The sequence below is a fragment of the Pelodiscus sinensis genome, chromosome 30 (genome assembly GCF_052426305.1).
Source record: "Pelodiscus sinensis isolate ZL-2025 chromosome 30, ASM5242630v1, whole genome shotgun sequence".
Taxonomy (NCBI): Eukaryota; Metazoa; Chordata; order Testudines; family Trionychidae; genus Pelodiscus; species Pelodiscus sinensis.
This window is the reverse complement of record NC_143081.1, coordinates 1512931-1530858: the sequence shown is the minus strand read 5'-3', so window position 1 is coordinate 1530858 and position 17928 is coordinate 1512931. Positions and strand designations below refer to the sequence as shown.

Sequence of the window (17928 nt, the reverse complement as noted above, 5' to 3'; positions counted from 1 at the left end):
GGTGGGTGTGCACATCCCTGCTGGGCCAGGCCCGTGTGTGTGTGTGCGCACTCCCTGCTGGGCCAGGCTCCGCGTGTGCGTGTGCGTGTGGTGAGTTGTGTGTGTATGTGCGTGTGTGCGTGTGCGTGTGCGAGTGTTTGCGCACTCCCTGCTGGGCCAGATTCTGTGTGTGCGCACGCGCGCAGAGGGGTGTGTGAGTGTGCGTGTGTACTCACCCCCCCCCCCCGCTGGACCAGGTCCCCCGAGTGTGTCGCCCCCTGCGGGAGGCACTGGACCGGCCCGTGTGTGCGCTCTGGCGCCCCCTGGTGGGTGTGTTCTAGTTGAGCTGTGGCGAGGCCCCGCCCCAGGGAGGAGCTTAAGGGGCACAAGGGGGCGGGGCTTCCCCATCTGTGAGGAATAAATGTCCTAACCACCCCAGCAGCCTGGCCTGTGCATTCTTGGGGGGCGGAGCCTGGCAGGGGCGTGGCCTGTGCATGCCCCACCCCTTGGGAGCATCAGCCCCACCCACAAATATCCTCTCCCCCCACAGCCCCCTCCTCTCCAGGAGGAAGTTCCCTCCCAGGCTCAGGGTAATGGGCGGGGGCCCGGACGCCTCCTCAGAGCTCTGGCAACTGGCTGTGGGGGGGCAGGGGCTAGGACAGTGCTCCGCCCCATGCCCCTCACTGCCGGTGCCCCTCGCTCCCGCCCCACGGCCCCTGCCCCCCAGCCCTGCCGGTGCCCCTCGCTCCCGCCCCACGGCCCCTGCCCCCCAGCCCTGCCGGTGCCCCTCGCTCCCATCTTGCAGCCCCTGCCCCCCAGCCCTGCCGGTGCCCCTCGCTCCCGCCCCACAGCCCCGTTCCCTGCCCCCCAGCCCTGCTCCCCGCCCCCTGTGCCGCAGGCCGGGGCCGAGCTGTTGCCTGCCTTGGCCTGAGCTCATGGCTGGCTCCCTGCCCGGGCTGCGGTGGCCGGTTCCTGGCTCCGGGCACCTCGCCGCAGCCGCATGAAACGTGAGCCCCCCCCGGTGCCGCCCCACCCATCCCGTAGCTGGGACCCTGCCCCGTACTGACGGGAGCCCGGGGCAGGGGGGTACGGCCCCCCCACTCACCACAGCGATGGGCAACGGAGCGCCCTGGCCCCCGCCAAGCCATGCAGGGCCTGGGGGGCTGGCCCGCGCCCCCCCACAGCCTGGGTTTCATGACTCCCTGCCTGCGAGCCCCAGGGGGTTTGTGGGGGGCTCAGGGGCGCCTGCCCTGCCTTCCCCCATCCCCCCGCAGTGCCGGGGTCCCCCGCCCAGTCCCCGACCCCTCCCAGCCCTGCCGAGTGAGGCCCCCCCATGACAATCCCAGGCTGGAAATGGGGTGTCCATACGAGTGGCTTTATTGGGGGGCTGGGAGCCAGCGTGCTGGGGCGAGGTCACCCCGGGGGGGGAGGGACAGTATCAGGGTGGGGTGGAGCCATTGGGCAGAGGAGGAGGGAGGATCGGGGGGGTGGCAGATTTGGGGGGGACCTGGGAGGAGGGGCTGGGGGAGCCACCCCAGCTGTGAAGCCAGAGGCTTCTGATGTGGGGGTTCAGGTCCGGCCTGGCCCGGGAGTCAGGAGAAGGCGCCGTGAGGTCGGGGACGCGTCCCCCTGCATTGCTCCTCGGCGCGCCTGGGGGCAGGTCCGGGAGGAAGGGCCAGAGGTCGGCGGAGGTCACAGAGGCACCTGGAGGGAGAGATGGGGCAGGGTGGAGAAAGGGGGGGCAGGTGGAGTGAGAGGCCGCCAACAACGCGCCGCTCGCCCCGCGACCCCTGCCTGTGGACACTTACCCGGGAGGGCCGTGGGTCGGGCCGTGGGTCAGGCTGGGAGTCAGGCCATAGGTTGGGGCCTCGGGGGGCTCACTGGGGCCGGGAGCCAGGGGTGATGCCGCGGCTGCCGTAGTACTCCACCACCTGCTTGGGGACCTCGGCCAGTACACACCGGGCCAGCGCCGCCGGTGGGGCCTGGGGAGAGAGATGGAGGGGGCAGGGCGGAGCCGGTCAGAGGAGGGCGGAGCCGGAGGGGGCAGGGCGGAGCCGGTCAGAGGAGGGCGGAGCCGGAGGGGGCAGGGCGGAGCCGGTCAGAGGAGGGCGGAGCCGGAGGGGGCAGGGCGGAGCCGGTCAGAGGAGGGCAGAGCCGGAGGGGGCAGGGCGGAGCCGGTCAGAGGAGGGCAGAGCCGGAGGGGGCAGGGCGGAGCCGGTCAGAGGAGGGCAGAGCCGGAGGGGGCAGGGCGGAGCCGGTCAGAGGAGGGCGGAGCCGGAGGGGGCAGGGCGGAGCCGGTCAGAGGAGGGCAGAGCCGGAGGGGGCAGGGCGGAGCCGGTCAGAGGAGGGCAGAGCCGGAGGGGGCAGGGCGGAGCCGGTCAGAGGAGGGCAGAGCCGGAGGGGGCAGGGCGGAGCCGGTCAGAGGAGGGCGGAGCCGGAGGGGGCAGGGCGGAGCCGGTCAGAGGAGGGCGGAGCCGGAGGGGGCAGGGCGGAGCCGGTCAGAGGAGGGCGGAGCCGGAGGGGGCAGGGCGGAGCCGGTCAGAGGAGGGCGGAGCCGGAGGGGGCAGGGCGGAGCCGGTCAGAGGAGGGCGGAGCCGGAGGGGGCAGGGCGGAGCCGGTCAGAGGAGGGCAGAGCCGGAGGGGGCAGGGCGGAGCCGGTCAGAGGAGGGCAGAGCCGGAGGGGGCAGGGCGGAGCCGGTCAGAGGAGGGCAGAGCCGGAGGGGGCAGGGCGGAGCCGGTCAGAGGAGGGCGGAGCCGGAGGGGGCAGGGCGGAGCCGGTCAGAGGAGGGCAGAGCCGGAGGGGGCAGGGCGGAGCCGGTCAGAGGAGGGCAGAGCCGGAGGGGGCAGGGCGGAGCCGGTCAGAGGAGGGCAGAGCCGGAGGGGGCAGGGCGGAGCCGGTCAGAGGAGGGCGGAGCCGGAGGGGGCAGGGCGGAGCCGGTCAGAGGAGGGCGGAGCCGGAGGGGGCAGGGCGGAGCCGGTCAGAGGAGGGCGGAGCCGGAGGGGGCAGGGCGGAGCCGGTCAGAGGAGGGCGGAGCCGGAGGGGGCAGGGCGGAGCCGGTCAGAGGAGGGCGGAGCCGGAGGGGGCAGGGCGGAGCCGGTCAGAGGAGGGCAGAGCCGGAGGGGGCAGGGCGGAGCCGGTCAGAGGAGGGCAGAGCCGGAGGGGGCAGGGCGGAGCCGGTCAGAGGAGGGCGGAGCCGGAGGGGGCAGGGCGGAGCCGGTCAGAGGAGGGCGGAGCCGGAGGGGGCAGGGCGGAGCCGGTCAGAGGAGGGCGGAGCCGGAGGGGGCAAGGCGGAGCCGGTCAGAGGAGGCCAAGGCGGAGAGGGTGCGACGGAGCCAGAGGGACTGTGATGGAGCTGCTCAAAGAAGGGTGGAGGGAGCACACCGGAGCCAGTCACAGGAAAGCAGCGGGGGAGGGGGTGCGGCAGAGCCAGAAGGTGTGTGATTGAGCCGGCCAGAGGCAGTGTGATGGAGCTGGGGGAGCAGGGAGGGATGGAGGAAGCCCCATGGAGCTGGAGGGAAGAAGGCGGGATGGAGAGAGCGTGGCCACAGGAGGGCAGGGCGGCGGAGCAAGAGAGCACAATGGAGCTGGTTGAAGGAGGGCGGACAGAGAGGGAGTGCGATGGAGCCGGTCGGAGGAAGGCGGAGCCAAACAAAGTGCGGCAGAGCTGGAGGGAGTATGACAGAGCCAGTGGGAGGAGGGCGGAGATGGAGGGACTGTGATGGAGCCGGAGGAAGCAGGATGGGACGGAAGGACGGCCACGGATCCTGTTGGGGAGGGTGGAGGTGAAGGGAGCACAATGGAGCTGGTCGGAGGAAGGTGGAGCCGGATGGAGTGCGATTGAGCTGGATGGAGGAAGGCGGAGCCGGAATGAGCATGATGGAGCCATTTGGTGGAGGGCGCGCGCTGGAGCCGGTCAGAGGGAGGCGGAGCCGGAGGGCGCGCGCCGGAGCCGGTCAGAGGGAGGCGGAGCCGGAGGGCGCGCGCCGGAGCCGGTCAGAGGGAGGCGGAGCCGGAGGGCGCGCGCCGGAGCCAGTCAGAGGGAGGCGGAGCCGGAGGGCGCGCGCCGGAGCCAGTCAGAGGGAGGCGGAGCCGGAGGGCGCGCGCCGGAGCCGGTCAGAGGGAGGCGGAGCCGGAGGGCGCGCGACGGAGCCGGTCAGAGGGAGGCGGAGCCGGAGGGCGCGCGACGGAGCCGGTCAGAGGGAGGCGGAGCCGGAGGGCGCGCGACGGAGCCGGTCAGAGGGAGGCAGCCCGTCCTCTGCCGCCCACTCACCTTCTTGAACTCCCGGAAGGGCACGAACTGGACGATGTCGCGGGCAGCCTGCTCCCCGCCGGACTCCTGGGTCCCGTCCTCGTCCAGCGCCCGCATGTCGGAGAAGTCGGCGTTGCCCACCCCCACAATGATGATGGAGACGGGCAGGCGCGAGGCCCGGATCACGGCTTCCCGCGTGGCCGGCATGTCGCTCAGCGCCCCGTCCGTCAGCACCAGCAGCACCCGGTACCGCTGGGGACAAGGGGGGGTCAGGGCTGGGGGGTCCCCAACTCTGCATCCAGCCCCCCTCCCCGCTGCCCCCACGCCGCCGCCCCCTCACCATGGGCTGCCCGGTGTCCTCTTCCTCGCTGACGGGGGCCAGCACCCGCTTGATGATGGGGGCCAGGTTGGTGGGGCCGTACAGCTGGATCTGGGGCAGGCACCGTTTGTAGGCCTCGATCACCCCCGAGATCCCTGCGGGCGGAAGAGGGGGCTAGTGGTTAGAGCAGAGGGGCTGGGAGCCAGGACTCCTGGGGTCTCTCCCAGCACCGAGGGGTCGGGGGGTCTAGCGGTTGGAGCCGGGAGCCAGGAGCCTAGTCAGGGTCTGCTGGGCGTGGCCCAGGTTCATTAACGACCCTCGCTAACGAAGAGAGAGAGAGGGGGGCCTACGTTCGCACTCCGGGTTGTCTGGGTCGAAGTTGATGGCGAAATCGTGGGAGACCTGGGGAAAAGGAGACGCCGGCTCAGACAGAAACTCTCTCCCCTCCCCCTCCCAGCACCCCCAAAGTACCTCGTTGTTCGGGGGGATCCGCGCCCCAAATCCAAAGGCTGGGAACTTCTTGTCGCTGGAAGAGAGCGAGTGAGACGTAGGGTGGGGTGCGCCTGGGGTCCCGCCAACGCACCCGACCGGCAGAGGGGCCCAGGCGGGGGAGGTCCTGACGGGCTCTCGGCCCCACGGACCGGTACCCCAGCCCCTGGGGGGTACCTGGGATGGGAAGACTGTTGCAAAGGGTGGGGGGTCATTTGCTGCTCCGAGGCAAAGGGCTGTGGGTAATTGGCTGCCACAAAGGATTGTGGGTAGCTTGGGAGAGCGGGAATGTGAAGTATTGTGGGTAGCTTGGGAGAGCGGGAATGTGAAGCAAAGGATTGTGGGTAGCTTGGGAGAGTGGGAATGTGAAGCAAAGGATTGTGGGTAGTTTGCGAGGGTGGGACTTGTGCAAAGGATTGTGGGTAGTTTGCAAGGGCAGGACTTGTGCAAAGGATTGTGGGTAGCTTGGGAGAGCGGGAACTTGAAGCAAAGGATTGTGGGTAGCTTGAGCAAGTGGGAATGTGAAGCAAAGGATTGTGGGTAGTTTGCAAGGGCGGGACTTGTGCAAAGGATTGTGGGTAGCTTGAGCAAGTAGGAATGGGAAACAAAGGGTTGTGGGTAGTTTGCAAGGGTGGGACTTGTGCAAAGGATTGTGGGTAGCCTGGGAGGGCAGGAATCTGGAGCAAAGGATTGTGGGTAGTTTTGACTTGTGCAGAGCACTGTGGGAAACACGGGGAGCTTTGGGCGGGCAGTTTGCAAGCGTGGGATTTCGGGAGCAATGCCTCATGGGTAATTTTCCCCTGTGGGAGCAAGGGGGACGGAACCCAGGCCTCGGGGGCGCCCCTACCTGTCGTAGTCCTGGCAGATCTCGCCCACGGCGGACAGCGCCTTGAGGTACTCGTTGGGTTCCTTGGGGTTGATGAAATGCAGCGAGTGCTCGCTGCGCGGGTCCCCGTTGGAGGCCGTGAAGTCAATCGCCACCTGCGGGGGAGGTGGGGGGCAGCGTCCCCTAAGGGTTAGAGGGGGGCGCACGGCCCGGCCGCTCCCCGCCCCGCCCTGCCCCGCCGCCTCACCGAGAAGTAGATCTGCAGCCCGCCCATGATGTAATCCAGAAAGGTGTGAACCTTCTCCACCTGGAAGGGCGAGAGCGGAGCGGCGGGTCGTTAGGGCCTAACGAGGCGTTGACACGCCGACGCCGGCTGGAGGAGAACACCCAACCCAGCCCAGCCCCCACGGCTGTTTGGCCAACCTGGCCTTCCACGCGCCCAGGGCTGGGTAAACCAACCCTGCCGAGCGTCCGGGAGCGTCTCCCACCGTCCCGCCTCGTGGTGGGACACGCCCCAGCCCGCCGTGTCCTGCCGCCCGCGGGGAACGACGGATTCCCTCTCCCTCTTTAGGACGGCCCTTCGCCTGCTGGGAGCCCGTGACCCGGCTCCCACCTCCGCCTTCCGTAGACCACACGGACCCAGGTGTCCTGCTCCCGTTCCGCCTACGTCAGCTGTCCTACACCGCGACTCGGTTTTATTGCTCCCCGGCGGGCGCGCTCCGATTTGTCTCCATCGTCCCCGCCGTGTGGCGTCCGAAATCGGGCAACGTCTCCCCCCCGGCCCTGCTGTTAGGTGGGCGTTCTCAGGCGTAGTGCCGTGTCACCGTGTGATTTCGGACCAACCCTCCCATCTGTCGCCTTCGCTGGCTAACCCAGCCCACGCCTGCCCGCTCGCTGTCCGCTGCTGATTTCATAACCCCCCTCTCTGCGCCAGGAGCCAGGGCGTGTACGGGAGCCTCCCTTGACAACAGAGTCTGCCTCGTCCCAACTGGATCGCTAACGAGCAAAACCCAGGCCTCCAATCGGGTGCATGCAAGCACGCAGGCAAGGCTGCGGGGGCGAGCTTGGGGAGGCAGGGATGTTTTGCAGAATCACACAGATTAAGCTTCTCCGGATACTTCTATTTCCGATAAGCAGAAATCCAAGAGGCAGCCACACAACTGTTCAACACCCACGTAGGTTTTGCAACACGCAGAGGAGCATTAGGCATGGAGGAATCCTACACAACGCGCCAGAGTGACGTAGTGGGGGGCTGTCTGCTCTGGAGCCCCGCATTCCCACCTGGCTGTGGGGTGCGATTCCCAGTGGCTCACTCCACTTACGGATTGGCCCAGACAACTAATTCCCAGCCTGAGCAGGGGACAACCCCGTTTCCAGACAAATGAAGAGAGGCGGGGGGGTAGATTTGGGGAGTTGAGTTAGTCTCAGCTGGGCTAGGTTGAGTGATGCTAGTTTAGACCAAGGAAAGAGGGGTTCAGGGCCCGTGAGCCCTTCCCCCCAAGGGGAACAAGGCTGTCTGCTCTCGGTGTCGATGCTCACACAGATTCTACGCCCCGGTACGTCTACGCAGCAACGTTATTTCGAAATAACCTTCCGAGCGTCGACACAAGCCAACCACTATTTCGAAATTCATTCGGAAGAGTGGAGGGCGTATTTCGAAATGGGTAACCCTCATTCCACGAGGAGTAACGGTAGTTTGAACTAGGAAGCCTAGTTCGAACTACCTAGTTCGAGCCCCGTGTAGCCGCGCTGCACGGGGTTCGAAGCAGCGGGGTTTTAAAAATGGCGGCGCCCCGCTTATGCAAATGAAGCCCAGGAAATTCAAATCCCGGGCTTCATTTACAAGTGCGGTATGCCTACATTACCCCGCTAGTTCGAACTAGGAGGGTAGTGTAGACAGACCCTTAGATACTTCGAAATCACGCCGTCGTGCAGACATACCCCGAGAAGCAATCAAAACTTCTACTCTACTGGTTGGTGGAGAGTGACATCTGGCTGCGGAGGGGGGTGCAGGGTCGGGGGGCGCCCCGACACGCCGTCGCAGCAATCAACTGGGAAATCTTAGAACGACCCAGTCTCGCTTTGCTACAACATGGGCGGAGCGAGAACCATCGAGGGGAGGGAGGGCAGGACGGACCCACAGGTCCTATTGGACCTAGAAGTGACAGACCCTCCGCGCCGATAACCCGATGAGTGGGTGTGACGGCGTGTCGCGGGTCCCCCAACACTGCACCCCCGTAGCAGCAAGAACAGACTCCGCCCTTGATTCCCTACCCCCTCCTAGTCCGTCCCCTTCCTGGTTTCAACCAAAGACTCCCCCACGGCGACCAGCAACGTACCAACACTACATCCCAGCTGGAATCCAAGAGCCCACGCCCTCCCGCCGGATCCCGTAGGTGGCAAACGGGTGAAGCGTAAGCGAACGAGGCTTAATTACTGGACTATAACACCTCGTCGATTCATCGCTGCTGCATGGCTTGGCGCTGCGTTCATCGCTTCGGGACGGGGAGTATTTAAGGTTTCAATACTCATCGTGTTAAGGCTTGTGAAACGCCCACAATTACACCACCTGCTGCAATAAATACGCGCAAGGAAATCGAACCCCACGACAACCGGCGTGGATGACGCCGAGGGCCCCGCACCTGGACTGACCCTGGCGGGACCCCGCGAGATACGTCGTGAACCACCGACCCCCGCTATGGGTCCAGACGCTCCGTGACCATCGAACGTGCCGACGAATGGAAGTCGGACCTCTCTAGTCCGGCACCCGAGAATAGACCTGACCGGAGAATTTGCCAGACGATGTTTTCACGGAGGGTGGGGGAGCCCCTGGGTCCTGCCCCCGCATCTGCAGCCAGACCGGACTCTCAGCCGGCAGGTGGAAGAGAAGTTGACGGGGAACATGGAGTCGCACAGACTTGTTGTTACAGCAATCAGGAGTCAGTACTATCCTGCTGGGGGAGAGGGGCGCCCCGAGCCAGCCCGGCCCCCCGCCAGCGAGACGCCTTTCCCTAGGCCAGCCGAAAAACTCAGCTCAGACACCAATGTCTAGCAGCGTCACCAACACTTCCCGTGTACTGGGCTGTAGGAGACACCGAGGGGTGAAATCGAGCCCAAGAACAGCACAGAGCCCTGAGCCAGGGGTGGGGGCTGTAAGAAACTATCGGGGACCGCGGGAAACCTGCCCACGCCCATGAGAAGCAGACACCTGGCTCACTGCAATCCTGCTGGAGCAGGGAGGCCGAGCGCCCGACCCGGGGAGGCCGAGCGCCCGACCCGGGGAGGCCGAGCGCCCGACCCGGGGAGGCCGAGCGCCCGACCCGGGGAGGCCGAGCGCCCGACCCGGGGAGGCCGAGCGCCCGACCCGGGGAGGCCGAGCGCCCGACCCGGGGAGGCCGAGCGCCCGACCCGGGGAGGTTGGTGCTGTAGATGCCCCGCCCGCTCACTCACCTTGCACTGGGACAGCACCACGGTGCCGGAGTTCGTGTAGTGCTTCTTCTTCTTCTCCTGGTATTTGGGGTTGATGCATTCGTACACCACCTGCCCAAGGACAGGGACAGCGCTGGGTCTGGGCTCGGAGCGGGGTCTTCCCCCGTACCCCGGCTGGGGAGAGGACCCAGGAGTCCCGGCTCCCCGCCCCGCCCTCCCTACCTCCTTCCCTGAGGAAACCTCCTGCATTTCACGGAAGGTCGTGGTGAATTCACCGATGTAATCGTGTTTCCCGCTGGTGTTATAGTCGTAAACGACGCACTGGGAGGCAAGAGAGAGGGAGTGATAGTGCGACAGCCCCTCCGACCGGGCAGAGACCCCAGCAGTTCTGGCTCCCAGCCCCCTGCTCTAACCACTGGCCCCCACTGCCCTCCCAGAGCTGGGAGGGAACCCAGGCGCCCGGGCACTCACCCGGATGGTCTTGTCCGGGTCACAGCTGCACAGCGAGTGGAGGGAGACGCGGAAGGGTTCCCAGGTAGGGCTCAAATTGTTATTAACCACCTGGGGGGGGAAGAGCAGTGGGGGTGGATATGGGTCACCCCCCATACTCAGCCCTGCTGCCTCCTCCCCCACTGGGCCCCACTCCCTTCATCCCCTCTCCCACCCCCGGGCACCCGCCCCTCACCTCCGTCCTCACCACCAGATGCTCCGTTTGGGGGCCGGTCACCTTGTAGATTTCCAGGAAGGGGTCTGACTTGGTGAAGAGATCCTACAGCCAGGGAGAGACAGACAGAGCCCCAGGGAGGGCAGTGGGGGCCAGTGGTTAGAGCCGGGCAGCTGGGAGCTGGGGCAGGGGAGTCGCTCTCTTACCTTGTTGTCCAGCTTCTGAGCCCGGAATTCGAGCTGCACGAAGTGGTTGGGGCTGGTGACTTCTTCCGCCTCGATCTGCGGGGGGGGAGACGCACACGAGAGCCTGGAAACCGCGCGGTGCTGGGACCCTCCCCCGGCCGGCCCGCCCCCCCCCCCGGCTCCTCGCGACCCACCACAGCCCACGCCCAGCCCAAGAACCGGGGTCCTGGCTCGCAGCCCCCCCGCTCCAACCACTAGCCCCCAATCCCCTGCTCCAACCACTAGCCCCCCCGCCCTCCTAGAGCTGGGGAAAGAACCCAGGGGTCCCGGCTCGCAGCCCCCCTCCCCCTCTGCTCCAACCACTAGCCCCCACTCCCCTGCTCCAACCACTAGCCCCCCTGCCCTCCTAGAGCTGGGGAAAGAACCCAGAGGTCCCGGCTCACAGCCCCTCCCCGCTCCGACCACTAGCCTCCACTCCCCTGCTCCAACCACTAGCCCCCCCCGCCCTCCTAGAGCTGGGGAAAGAACCCAGGGGTCCCGGCTCGCAGCCCCCCTCTCCCCCTGATCCAACCACTAGCCTCCACTCCCCTACCAGAACTTGGGAGAGAACCCAGCAGTCCCGGCTCCCTTGCCCCACCCCCGCTCTAACCACTGTACCCCACTTCCTTCCAGAGCTTGGGAGAGAATCAGGGAGTTCTAGCTCCCCGCCCACTAAGTCTCTTCTCTCCAGCCCTTTCTGGGGGGGTCACACAACTCCCCCCCCCGGTTGCCCTTCGTACTGTGATGGTGGATTTTCCCGCCGTCGTCCCGTCCTTGAGGAGCAGCGGCTTGGTGACTTTGGTCTGGGACACGATCTGCCAAGGAGGGGCGGGGGGGAGAGACGTCAGGAGGGGCGCGGGGGGGGGCGTAGCACGAGGACGCACAGAGGGCAGGCAGGGCAGGGGCACTGGGGAGGGCGGCCCGTCGGTCGGGTTCTGGTGCCGCTGGCTGGGAGCGCTAGGGGGGAGGTGGGCGAGGGGGCACCGGGCGCAGGCGAGAGTTAGGGGCTAAGTCTGACGCGGGGCAAACACCAGGGATCCCAGGGTTCCGGTTTGGCTGCGGTTAGCAGGGGCCTGTCCCCCCTCCAGCCATGGCCTGGGGTGGGCCTAGAGGTCGTGGGTATCCAAGGGGGTTATCCCGCATCCCCGCCTCTCCCATGGCCAGAGGTATACCCATGTCCCCAGGGCTAGGGGTAGAGTTACTAGGGGTAACCCAGGATTTGGGGTAGGGTTATGGTTATCAGGGGTGTACCTCATCCCCAGGGTTAGGGGTAGAGTTACTAGGGGTAACCCAGGATTTGGGGTAGGGGTATGGTTATCAGGGGTGTACCTCATCCCCAGGGTTAGGGGTAGGGTTATGGCTGTCAGGAGTATACCCCACGTCCCCAGGGTTAGGGGTAGGGTTATGGCTGTCAGGAGTATACCCCACGTCCCCAGGGTTAGGGGTAGGGTTATGGTTATCAGGGATATATCCCACATCTCCGGGGTTAGGGGTAGGGTCATGGTTATCAGGGGTATACCCCACGTCCCTGGGATTAGGGGTAGGGTTATGGTTATCAGGGGTATACCCCACGTCTCCAGGGTTAGGGGTAGTGTCATGGTTATCAGGGGTATACCCCACGTCCCCGGGATTAGGGGTAGGGTCATGGTTATCAGGGGTATACCCCACGTCCCCAGGGTTAGGGGTAGGGTTATGGTTATCAGGGATATATCCCACATCTCTGGGGTTAGGGGTAGGGTTATGGTTATCAGGGGTATACCCCACATCTCCGGGGTTAGGGGTAGGGTTATGGTTATCAGGGGTATACCCCACATCTCCGGGGTTAGGGGTAGGGTTATGGTTATCAGGGATATATCCCACATCTCCGGGGTTAGGGGTAGGGTCATGGTTATCAGGGGTATACCCCACATCCCCAGGGTTAGGGGTATGGTTATCAGGGATATATCCCACATCTCCGGGGTTAGGGGTAGGGTTATGGTTATCAGGGGTATACCCCACATCTCCGGGGTTAGGGGTAGGGTTATGGTTATCAGGGATATATCCCACATCTCCGGGGTTAGGGGTAGGGTCATGGTTATCAGGGGTATACCCCACATCCCCAGGGTTAGGGTTATGGCTGTCAGGAGTATACCCCACATCCCCAGGGTTAGGGGTAGGGTTATGGCTGTCAGGGGTATACCCCACGTCCCCAGGGTTAGGGGTAGGGTCATGGTTATCAGGGGTATACCCCACGTCCCCAGGGTTAGGGGTAGGGTTATGGCTCTCTGGGGCATACCCCTTATCCCCAGGCATATGGGGTAGGGTTACCGGAGGGGGTATACTTCATTTCCCCACCTGGCCCAGGGACCACTCCGCTGCCCCCAGGAAGGTGTCCTCCTCGACCCCCCCATCCTCAGCGCTGGCACTGTAGGCTTCGAAGCAGAAGGCCTGCATCTCCTCGAAGAAGTAGTCCAGCAGGAAGACGTGGGAGAAGACGGGGTTCAGGCTGCCGTGCATGGTCTCGGTGCGCCCCACCTATGGGAGTGGGGATCGGGAGGAGGTTCAGGGGATGCTGAGGGGGAGGGGGGCACACTGTGGGAGCCCCCCCTTGGGAAGGTGGCTTAAGGGGGAGCACATCCTCTCTCTTGGGCAGAGAGTTTGGAGGCCAAGAGGCAGGAGGCTGGAGCAGAGAGAAGTGGGGAAAGGGTGAAATCAAGGGGTGCCGGGGGGTCCCCCAATTTCCTCTGAGAAGGGGGGACTGTGGGGCAGCCCAAGGGGGAGACGCAAGGGCAGGGGTCCCCGGAGCAGGGCATGGCTGGGAGCCCCCGTACCTCGCTCCACTGCCCTTCGACCAGCTGCTTCAGCACCACGCAGGGGTTGGGGGCGGCCAGGGGGTCCCGATCCAGGAGGTTCCAGCAGGAGACTCGGAGCTCGACCCGCGAGGCTCCTAGGGCCACCGGCTGGGACTCGTCCGCCTCTGACATGGGGGCGCCTGGGCGGGAGAGACGGAAGGCAACGGACGCAGGGAGAGAGGGGAGGGGATGGGGAGGACAGACGGACGGACGGGTGGATGGATGGATGGATGGATGAGTGGGAGAATGGATGGACAGACGGGTGGGTGGACGGGGGGATGGACGGGCGGGCGGGTGGGGGAGAGGGACGGGCGGGCGGACGGACAGACGGGCGTTTCAGGCCCACAGCCCCATAGCTCAGAGCAGAACACGCCCTCCCCGAGGGAACGAGGTGCCGGGAAGACGCCGATGCTCCCAGAGAGCAAGTGCACCCGGCTCAGGGGGAGAGGTGACAAGCAGAGAGAGCAGCCAGGAGGCGGGGGAGCAGAGGCTGTGGGTCAGAGTGAGGGGCACTGGCAGGGCTGGGGGGTAGGAGGGAGGGACCAGAGCAGGGCCTGGGGAGCAGGAGAGAGGGGCTGGAAGGAGGGAGGGACGGGGGCAGGTCTGGGGGGTAGGGGCTGAGGGGTAGAGGGGAGTCTGCAGGGGGCAGGGGTGGGGTTGGGGGGCAGGAGGGAGGGGCAGAATCCAGAGCAAGGGCTGTGAGGTAGGAGGGGCAGGGCTAGGGGTCAGGGGCTGGGGGGAGGGAGGGGGCAGGGGCTGTGGAGCAAGAGCAGGGGCTGGGGCGCTGGAGCTGCGGGGTGGTAGGAGCTGGGAGAAGGGAGGGGCAGGGCTGGGGGGTAGGAGCCAGGGGGACGGAGGGGGTGGGGCTCGGTGAGGGGACTGGAGGGGTAGGAACCGGAGGGAGGGAGGGGTGGGGGGAGGCTGGGGGGTGGGGAGCAGGGGGAGGGGGAGGGCCGGGCCGTGCGGGGGAAGCCCAGGGGATGCCCGGCCGGGACGTTTCTGCCCCGTCAGCTCCGGGCGATGATTTATGGCCCTGCGGTTCCTTGGCTCAGGGCCGGACCCTCCATGTGCAGAGTGTGTGTGTGGGGGGGGGGGGCGCAAGGCTGGACTACCAGGGGCTGGGGGATGGGAGAGAGGGGCACCGGCAGGGCTGGGGGGGCAGGAAGGGGTCAGTGGCAGGGCTGGGGGGAACAGGGGCTGGGGGTCAGGAGGGGGGCAGGAGTGATGGGTACTGGCAGGGCTGTGGGGCAGGAAGGGGTCAGTGGCGGGGCGGGGGGGCAGGGGTTGGGGGGCAGGGCTGGGGGGCAGGAAGGGGCCAGCGGCGGGGTGGGGAGCAGGGGCTGTGGGGCAGGAAGGGGTCAGCGGCGGGGCGGGGAGCAGGGGGGTGGAAGCGGGGGACCGCTGGGCCCTGGGGCGCTGTGGGGAGGGGGGGGGTGTAACAACCGGGGTAGCCACGGGCCTCCCAACGCTGGGGCTGCCTGGGGCGAACCCGCTGGCGGCCACACTGGGGCCCCGGACACACCCTGTGTCGGCCCCACACGGCTGCACGACACAGCCAGGCCCACAATGAACCGACACACAAACCCGCCCCCCCCCCGCGCTGGGCCTGGAAGCAGGAATGGGAAATGAACAGAGCGGGGGGGGGGGCGGGCATGTTCAGATACACACACACCCCACAACACCCGGCACACACACACACACACACCCCACAACACCCAGCGCGCACACACACACACCCAGCGCGCACACACACCCCACAACACCTGGCACACACACACACACACCCCACAACACCCGGCACACACACACACACCCCACAACACCCGGCGCGCACACACACACACCCAGCGCGCGCACACACACACCCAGCACGCACACACACCCCACAACACCCGGCACACACACACACACCCCACAACACCCGGCACACACACACACACACACACACATACACACCACAACACCCAGCGCACCCCCCCAGCACCCGACACACACACACACACACACACCCCACAACACCCGGCGCACACACACCTGGCACACACACACACACACACCACAACACCCGGCACACACACCACAGCACCCCACACACACACACACACACACGACAGCGTCTGGCACACACACACCCCCCACAGCACCCAGCACACACACACACACACACACACCCCGCAGCACCCGGCACACACACCACAGCACCCGACACACACACACACACACCCCACTACACCCGGCGCACACACACCTGGCACACACACACACACACACCACAACACCCGGCACACACACCCCACAACACCCGGCGCACACACACCTGGCACACACACACACACACACCACAACACCCGGCACACACACCACAGCACCCCCCCCACCCCACACACACACACACGACAGCGTCTGGCACACACCCCCCCCCCCCACAGCACCCAGCACACACACACACACACACACACCCCGCAGCACCCGGCACACACACCACAGCACCCCCCCCCACACACACACACACGACAGCGTCTGGCACACCCCCCCCCACACAGCACCCAGCACACACACACACACACACATACCCCGCAGCACCCGGCGCACACGGCCGCAGGGCAAGGACTCCGACACACACACGACAGGGACAGGCACACCCGCAGGGCAGGGACACACACACCCCGCAGCACGTACCGGTCTGATGCGCTGGCAGCGGACGGACCAGCCCCTGGCTACACCCGGCTGCGTCCTTCGGCCCTGCGGCTGCCGCCCCACCTGCTCCTCCCGCGGTGCCCCCCCCCGCTCCTCGCTCCGCCCACTGCCCCCCCCCCCGCTCCTAGCCCCGCCCCCTGCCCGGCTCCCTGCTCCCTGCCGGGGGGGGGGCGGTATGTGTGTGTCTGGGCGCGGGACGCCGGCAGGATGGGGGGCAGAGATGGGGGCGGGGCCTCGGCTCGGTCCCAGCGGGGCTGCCGGCAGGATGGGGGGCAGAGATGGGGGCGGGGCCTCGGCTCGGTCCCAGCGGGGCTGCCGGCTGGATGGGGGGCAGAGATGGGGGCGGGGCCTCGGCTCGGTCCCAGCGGGGCTGCCGGCTGGATGGGGGGCAGAGATGGGGGGCGGGGCCTCGGCTCGGTCCCGGCGGGGCTGCCGGCTGGATGGGGGGCAGAGATGGGGGGCGGGGCTGCCGGCTCTCCGCTCCCCTCCGCCCTTCTGCTCCAGGTGCAGCGGGGCAGGGGGCGGGGCTTGCCGGCGTGGCCCCGCCCCTCGCTGAGGTCGGGCCCGGAGTGGAGACTCACAGCAGTCGGGGGCGCACTGCCCCCCCCAATCCACACAGGAGTAGACACAACAGGGACACAAACACCCCAAAGAACACCCGCCCTGGCAACCGCGACACACAGGGACACAGCCCCCCGCCCCCCTGACATCTCGCCCCCCGGGGACAGGCAGCCACCCACTGTGGGCCAGGCTTGTGAAGGGCGTTGAGGGGGTACACAAGAATACAATGGAGTGTGTGCTGGGGTGGCCCTCTGCCCTCCGCTGGCAGGGTTGTGTGTGCTGCCCCCTGGTGGCGGGGTTGTGTGTGTGCTGGTGGCGGGGTTGTGTGTGCTGGTGGCGGGGTTGTGTGTTTGCTGGTGGCGGGGTTGTGTGTTAGCTGCCCCCTGGTGGCGAGGTTGTGTGTGTTGCTGGTGGCAGGGTGGTGGACTGGCTGCCCCCTGCTGGCAGGATTGTGTGTTTGCTGGTGGCAGGGTTGTGTGTTTGCTGGTGGCGGGGTTGTGTGTTTGCTGCCCCCTGGTGGCGGGGTTGTGTGTTTGCTGGTGGCGGGGTTGTGTGTTAGCTGCCCTCTGGTGGCGGGGTTGTGTGTTTGCTGGTGGCGGGGTTGTGTGTTAGCTGCCCCCTGGTGGCGAGGTTGTGTGTGTTGCTGGTGGCAGGGTGGTGGACTGGCTGCCCCCTGCTGGCAGGATTGTGTGTTTGCTGGTGGCAGGGTTGTGTGTTTGCTGGTGGCGGGGTTGTGTGTTTGCTGCCCCCTGGTGGCGGGGTTGTGTGTTTGCTGGTGGCGGGGTTGTGTGTTTGCTGGTGGCAGGGTTGTGTGTTTGCTGCCCCCTGGTGGCGGGGTTGTGTGTTTGCTGGTGGCAGGGTTGTGTGTTTGCTGCCCCCTGGTGGCGGGGTTGTGTGTTTGCTGGTGGCGGGGTTGTGTGTTTGCTGGTGGCGGGGTTGTGTGTTTGCTGCCCCCTGGTGGTGGGGTTGTGTGTTTGCTGCCCCCTGGTGGCGGGGTTGTGTGTTTGCTGGTGGCGGGGTTGTGTGTTTGCTGCCCCCTGGTGGTGGGGTTGTGTGTTTGCTGCCCCCTGGTGGCGGGGTTGTGTGTTTGCTGGTGGCGGGGTTGTGTGTTTGCTGGTGGCAGGGTTGTGTGTTTGCTGCCCCCTGGTGGCGGGGTTGTGTGTTTGCTGGTGGCAGGGTTGTGTGTTTGCTGGTGGCAGGGTTGTGTGTTTGCTGCCCCCTGGTGGCGGGGTTGTGTGTTTGCTGGTGGCGGGGTTGTGTGTTTGCTGCCCCCTGGTGGTGGGGTTGTGTGTTTGCTGCCCCCTGGTGGCGGGGTTGTGTGTTTGCTGGTGGCGGGGTTGTGTGTTTGCTGCCCCCTGGTGGTGGGGTTGTGTGTTTGCTGCCCCCTGGTGGCGGGGTTGTGTGTGTTGCTGGTGGCAGGGTGGTGGACTGGCTGCCCCCTGGTGGTGGGGACGGGACCTGCCCCATGTGCCCCCCCCACACTCCCTAGTGGCAGGTTGTGTGTTTCCTTCCCTGGGTGTCCCCCCCCCGAGATCCGACTGTCCCCTGTTGGCCGGGACTGAGAGCTACTGTGTGTGACCCACAGATGGGGGCCAGGGACGCCCGGCCCCTGCAGCCTGCCCCCCAGCAAGGGGCCCCAGTGAGGAAGGAGCCGGCTGC

General features: G+C 66.7%; 1 protein-coding gene across 2 annotated transcripts; it reads right to left on the bottom strand.

Moving 5' to 3' along the window:
• Window positions 1–1333: 1333 nt before the first annotated feature.
• CPNE6 (copine 6) lies at window positions 1334–15844 on the bottom strand. Of its 2 annotated transcripts, XM_089774325.1 has the most exons (17): window positions 15691–15844; window positions 12991–13151; window positions 12515–12694; window positions 10921–10995; window positions 10163–10237; window positions 9978–10061; window positions 9764–9853; window positions 9515–9613; window positions 9314–9403; window positions 6111–6170; window positions 5885–6018; window positions 5020–5074; window positions 4899–4950; window positions 4570–4703; window positions 4251–4481; window positions 1788–1961; window positions 1334–1683 (listed from the first exon to the last, which is right to left on the bottom strand). In XM_089774325.1, exons 2-16 carry the CDS (start codon window positions 13141–13143, stop codon window positions 1857–1859), a joined length of 1617 nt encoding a protein of 538 aa, XP_089630451.1. In that variant the 5' UTR covers window positions 13144–13151; window positions 15691–15844; the 3' UTR covers window positions 1334–1683; window positions 1788–1856. The 2 variants fall into 2 exon arrangements, with proteins under 2 accessions (XP_089630451.1, XP_089630450.1); XM_089774324.1 differs by having other exon boundaries at window positions 4899–5074.
• Window positions 15845–17928: the final 2084 nt, after the last annotated feature.

Excerpts from the sequence above, each read along its gene's own strand:
- CPNE6 (XM_089774324.1), bottom strand. The coding sequence starts at position 13,143 with ATGTCAGAGGCGGACGAGTCCCAGCCGGTGGCCCTAGGAGCCTCGCGG. Across the intron at positions 4,704-4,898 it reads AGACAACCCGGAGTGCGAAC|GGATCTCGGGGGTGATCGAG; the intron begins GTAGGCCCCCCT and ends TTCCGCCCGCAG. Across the intron at positions 4,482-4,569 it reads AGGACACCGGGCAGCCCATG|CGGTACCGGGTGCTGCTGGT; the intron begins GTGAGGGGGCGG and ends CCTTGTCCCCAG.